General features: G+C 48.1%; 1 protein-coding gene across 1 annotated transcript; it reads left to right on the forward strand.

Annotated features, from left to right (window-relative positions):
* Positions 1-215: 215 nt before the first annotated feature.
* sh3yl1 (SH3 and SYLF domain containing 1) lies at positions 216-6,194 on the forward strand. The gene is made up of 9 exons (XM_070957868.1): positions 216-285; positions 651-764; positions 2,003-2,067; positions 2,404-2,516; positions 3,110-3,238; positions 3,337-3,481; positions 3,613-3,694; positions 3,866-3,919; positions 5,970-6,194. The coding sequence occupies exons 2-9, from the start codon at positions 710-712 to the stop codon at positions 6,176-6,178; spliced, it is 852 nt and encodes a 283-aa protein (XP_070813969.1). The 5' UTR covers positions 216-285; positions 651-709; the 3' UTR covers positions 6,179-6,194.
* The last annotated feature ends 4 nt before the right edge of the window (positions 6,195-6,198 follow it).

The following is a 6,198-nucleotide window of genomic DNA, read 5'->3' on the forward strand; positions in this document are numbered from 1 at the left end:
ACAGGATGAGACGTCTGAAGACGTCACCTGAACTGGACGAGGCTAAAACTGACAGGACAGTTTGAAGTCGAGGAGCTTTGGGACCCCAACCCTAACCCCCCAACCCTAACCCCCCAACCCTACCCTGAACGAGCTGCTGATGTTTTAACAAACGGCGTTTTGGTGTGTTTGCAGTGAGTAACCCCATCCCGTCCAATCTGAAGTCGGAGGCGAAGAAAGCCGCCAAGATCCTGAGAGACTTCACCGAAATCTCCAACAGGAACGGACCGGACAAACTCATCCCCGGTAAACAAGACGTCCAGCTGTCCTGTCCTTCATCTGAGGAAGACGATGGGCTGCAGGGTAGAAAGGAATGGGAATAAAGTGTGATGACGTGTTTAAGTGTGTGTATTTATACACACCTGTACTTTGACTTTTACATCGGGGTATTAGTAAGTAAAGTACATGAATACTTCTTGAATGGACTATCAGCTAATGTTAGCATGCTAACACATAAACTAGGACGTTGAACATGGTGAACATGGTGTGGGCTAAACGTTAGCCCGTTAGCGTGGTCGTTGTGAGCGTCTTAGCCTGCTGACGTCAGCCTGTCTGATTGAACTTGTTCTTGTGTACGTTTAGCGATGTAGAAACTTCTTTGTGTGTTTCAGCTCATGTGATAGCGAAGGCGGAGGGTCTCGCCATCATCTCCGTCATCAAGGCCGGCTTCATGATCACAGCCAGAGGAGGCAGCGGCATCGTCATCGCCAGGCTGGCCGACAGACGTAAGGCGCAGAAACAGCACAGAGCTCTCTGCTAGGCGCCGCTGACCCTCTGCACGGGGGTCAGAGGTCAGATCTGGCAGGGACTCAGCGTCTCGTTCAGGTTTTTCCTTCTTGCTGTTATTTTTTGGGACGCTTCGCGTTGCCTTGGGTACAAACAAACATCCTCAAATGTCCCTGCGGCGCTGGGCGCAGCGGCGTGCAGTCATCTGATGTGTTATGGATGTTAATGTCTCATCCGGCGGTGACGATCTGGTATTTCGGTGGCAGATGTCGGAGTTTGTCGTCCTGCCAAAAACCCGCTGAGGGTCACACGGATCGATCTGAGCTGCGGCTGACGTCTCGCCTCCTCTGCAGGCCTTTTTGGTGGTTTGATTTTCCAGCTAATAAGAGCCGTTCAACCAAATCTCCAAACACTGGCGCCAATATAAACAACCACAATGAATTCTTGATTTTAGTCATCGACATTTTCTGGAGTGACTCGGGGTGGATGCAGCCTGTGGTTTGCTGCAGAGCCTGATAACGGGACGGAAACATGGTAGATTTAACAAGTCTGAACTTCATTTCTTGTAAATCTCAAGTTTTCTTGTCAAATGGTGGCTCAATAAAATACTTGTTTTTTTTAGTAATGAAATAAAAGATCCTCTAATTTGTTACTTTGTCTGACAATCCTCTGACGAGCAGAAGCTTTCCTTGACCTCCTCTGTTCCTCCTAACTGCCGCTTAATTCCATTACAAACTGAGGAAACAGCTCCGTGAAAACACCTTGCTGTCTTCTGACAGCCTTCTGCTGCCTTGTGGCCATCAATTAATTTAATTTTCAGAGTGCTTAGCAGTGCCCAAAGCTGCTGATCGTTAAACAAGATTTAAGGAGCTGGAGGATTTACAAAGCTTTGAAATTTGCACCGCTTGACCTTTCCGAGTGGGAATCCCCTCCGAAACTGTGCACAACAAAAACAATACATTAATCTTGCTTATAAAGTTGAAGAAGAGGTTTCATCTTTAGCTTTCATTGGTAGATCAGATCAGCTCTGCCTCTGTGGCCTGACGTGTGATTCACGGTCGGCTCGTTTAGAGAAAGCAGAGATTAACTTTTGGAAGCGGTTTTAAAGTTACAAAGTGCAACAAGGCAAATTAGAAATTTCACCAAAATAAAGTGGAACAAAATGCACAGGTGTCTGTCGCCTGAGAGACGAAAACCAGGGCCTGAAATCACCATTACACTGTGTGTGTGTGTTCAGGCTGGTCGGCGCCGTCTGCCATCGGCATCGCTGGTCTGGGCGGAGGCTTTGAGATCGGGGTGGAGGTGAGTGATCGCTCATGTCACAGGACACACAGTGAAACAGTGTGATGATCTTCAAACTGGTGTTACTGAATAATCTGGATTAACTGAAGTGTTTAAACTTTAAACTCCGTCAACGTGTTTCAGAATCTAAATGCGTCACTTTCAGTCCGTGCGTGCAGCAGTGACACCTACCTGCAGCCCGTTTGCAGATGGTCCTGACGAAGATCTTTGTTGCTGTCAGAGTTAAGGTGTCCGATTGTCCTTGAACGCACCGGCACAGAGAGCCGTCCCCACTCAAACGACCTCGCTGCAACAACATACCTGAAATGAATGAATGTTTATTTGTGACTCGCTCAGGTGTCAGACCTGGTGATCATCCTGAACCAGCGGAGGGCCATCGAGGCGTTCACGAAGGGCGGGAACCTGACGCTGGGCGGGAACTTCACGGTTGCCGTGGGACCCATGGGCAGGTGAGCACCTGCACTCTCACTCCGTCTGTCTGTCTCTTAATTGCCTCTAATCGTGACTTTTGATGTAAATTATAGTTTACGGTTTAATGCTCCATTCTGCGTGCAGATTTACGAGACGTTTAATGACAGCTGTTGTGTTTGTGTTTTGAACTCGGCGTCTGTTGAACCTGTGCGGCAGGTGTGATTTACTTTCGAGGATGTGATTCGTGTGTGTGAAGTTAATTTTAGATTAAGGAGGTCAGTGTTGTTTCAGGGCAGTTCGACAGGTTTTTGGCGTGTGCGTGTGCGTTGGCACCTGTGTGTGGGCGTGGCCAGGTATTTGACTTGCAGGTAAATGTTGACACTGGAATAGCTGTCGACTCCTGTTAGCGACATGGAGCTAATGACTTTGTCCGGGCTGTAACCAGCGGGTCAGGGTCCTCTCAAAACCTGGTCCCACCTTACCCACGATGCACCTTGACCACTGACAGCTGCCTGGGCGGTGTGCTTATGCTAGCAGCGGCTCTGACCAGCTCGCTGCCTTCTGACTCCACGCCGGCAGCTTGGTTTCAGTTTCAGGCTTCGTGTCTTCTCCCGTGTCCTCTCTCGTCCAGGAATGTGGAGGCGGACGTGGCTCTTCGCAGCACGGCGGCGGTCTTTACCTACTGCAGATCCCGAGGTTTGTTTGCAGGTATTTCTCTGGAGGGATCCTACCTGATCGAACGCAAAGAAACCAACCGCAAGTACGCGCACCAGCCGCCTGCACCCACCTTCACTCAGCGTGTCGTTTATGTCAGCACCGATGTGCAATGTGTGAGTGTTTGTGTGCACATGGCTGCAGGTTCTACTCCCAAGACATCCGTGCTTCGGCCATCTTGAACGGCGACGTGTCCCCGCCGTCGGAATGCTCCGACCTCTACCACATCCTGGACGCCTACGCCGAGGCCTACACGGCTGACTGGACCAGCAAGAACATGCGTCCGAAGGTAAGTGACGGCGTCGGTCTGCTTCAGCCAGAAATGATCCACGAGTCCGAATGATTGACAGACGTACCGTACACATTTCTTCAGGACTGCATCATCCTGAATGAGATTTGTACCTTCCTCTCTCTCTCCAGTCGTCTCATCCTCCATCCAGACCTCCAGCTCCACCTCAGCAGAGAGCAGCGACCGGCTACGAGCAGCCAGCGGCCGGCAAAGGTGACGCCTCGCTGACACACAGCGTTTCACCTGTTTGACATGTGGACCAGGAGGGTCTGTCTGCAGCCTGAGAGGCCAAACCCAGGGCACAAATTTCACCTGACTGTGTGTGTGTGTGTGTGTGTGTGCGCGTGTGTGTGTGTGTGTGTGTGTGTGTGTGTGTGTGTACAGGAAGTAAAAACGCCCTCTACCCGAGCATCTCTGTCTATAAATCTGAGACCTCAGGTGAGTTCTACTTCCTCCGTCTGGTTACAGCTGTGCCTTCACCACCACCTCCTTTCTTTTCCTACCGCCTTATTTCCTTCCTTCCTCCTTTCCTTTCCTTCTCTTCTTGCTTTCTGTCGCCACCTTCTGTTTTCTTTCCCTCCTTAGCCACTTCTTTCCTTCTCCTCAATGTCCTTCCCTTGCACCTTCTTTTGTCTTTTACATCCTTTCTTTCTGTTACATTCTTCTCATCTCCTCTTTCTTTCTTTCTTTCTTTCTTTCTTTCTTTCTTTCTTTCTTTCTTTCTTTCTTTCTTTCTTTCTTTCTTTCTTTCTTTCTTTCTTTCTTTCTTTCTTTCTTAACCTCACTCTTTCCTTCTCCATTTCCCTTCCTTTTCTTCCATCTCCATCTTTTTCCTTCACTTCTACATACTCTTATTTCCCTCCTCCTTTCCTTCCCTACCCTTCTCTCTTCCTTTGGTGACCCCTCCTCTTCCTCTCTGCTACCCACATTACCTCTCTCTTTCTCTCTTCACTTCCTCTTCCTCCGTTTCTTTTTGACCTCTTCCTGTCTTTCTTTACCTCAATCTTTCCTTCTCCTCTCCTTTCCTTCACACATTTCCTTTTCTCTTGTTTCCTTCTTTAGCTCCTTCCATTCCTTCTCAGCCTCTCCTTTTCCTTCATTGCCTCCTTTCCTCTTTCCTTCACCATGCCTCCCTTTCTTCCTTACCCACTTCTTTCCTTCTTACTCCTCTACCTCCTTTCCTCTTTAATTTCCTTCATTCCTTCTCTTCTTCCGTCTTTCTTTCAATGCCGTCTTTGACAGATGATGAGAGATCAGTGTTTTCATTCCTACAGTAGCTCACCACAACACACACACTTGGCAGAGGATGGAGGTGAGCGTGTGTGTACTGTCTGTTTTTAACTCACGACCTTCATGAACCAGCCGGTATCAATAGTCAGCACTCATCAATAAAGCTGCTGTTAGCCGAGTGCGTGTGAGCTGCACATTAACGCCTTAGAAACGGCCTGTTTTCACTGAAACACACAAACCTGCAGTCTAAGGAGTGTTTGTGTGCGCTCAGCTTTGGGGCTGCGGCTCCCTCTAGTGGTGACAGACTGAACCTGCAGACAGACACCAGACCACCCATCTGCAGAGTTTTACTGTACACACACACACACACAGGACTGAAATGACAAGATTCATGTGAGGAGGTGAAGAAAGATGAGGGAAACAATCGGTGATCTTCGATCTTCATCATCGATTAATCCAGTGTTTGTTTTTTCCATTAGTCTTATAAAAAATTTCAAAATTTGATGTAAAATGTTCCCAGGGTCCACAGTTACGTCTGCATCCGTCTGAAACTGAGAGATATTCAGTCCACAGTGACATAAAACACAGAAAAGGTGAAAATTGTCATGCTGTAAATGAATTGATCATCGATCAGTAGCTGATTGATTCCCTGTGATTCGTTCAGCTCTCGACTCATTCATTCATTCATTGCTGAGATTTCTTTCTGTTTCAGGTCAGTTTGCCTCCAGAAACTCTCAAAGCTACGGTACGACACACACAGCTCAGAGTACTTCAGAGAAAACTTCATTAAACACGTACCAGGAGGCACTCAGATACTTAAGTAAAAGTACTGATTCCACACGAACGAACGCTCTGTTACAAGTAAAAGTCCTGCATTTAAAGTGTGACCAAAGTAAAAGTAGTATGTACTTGAAGTATTAAAAGTAAAAGCTTGCCAGCTAAAAGCTAGCTGCACCCACCTGTTTCCAGTCTTTGTGCTAAGCTAAGCTAGCTGTGATTGTACAGCTGCAACAAAGCGTCAGCAGGAAGTGAATATTTGAGTCGTTTTTCTGGCAAAAATAGTAAACATCGAGCGTTATGGCGTGAGTGCATCACTGAGGGGTTGTGGGAAATTAAACTGGTATTTCTCATAATTTGATAGACAAACTGATTCATCAGGGAAATAATTGGCTAATCAATAAAAACAGTAAAACAGTGAATAATTCCTGTAATTTAATATAATTGATGGTGGATCCTTAAAGTTTTTCTTCTCCTGTAGCTGGAGGACCGTCGGTGGGCGGAGCTTGCGGGCAGCTGGTCGTCACGGCGATCCACCCGTTCACAGGTCAGCAGGCCGGCGACCTGAGTTTCGCCCCCGGCGACCGCATCACCGTCATCACCAAGACTGACTCCCAGTACGACTGGTGGGAGGGACAGCTGGCCGACGGGCAGGTCGGGATCTTCCCCGCCAACTTCGTCTCGTACTGACCGCCGCCCCCTGGTGGTCA

This window comes from Chaetodon trifascialis, chromosome 24, assembly GCF_039877785.1.
Source record: "Chaetodon trifascialis isolate fChaTrf1 chromosome 24, fChaTrf1.hap1, whole genome shotgun sequence".
Lineage (NCBI taxonomy): Eukaryota > Metazoa > Chordata > Actinopteri > Chaetodontiformes > Chaetodontidae > Chaetodon > Chaetodon trifascialis.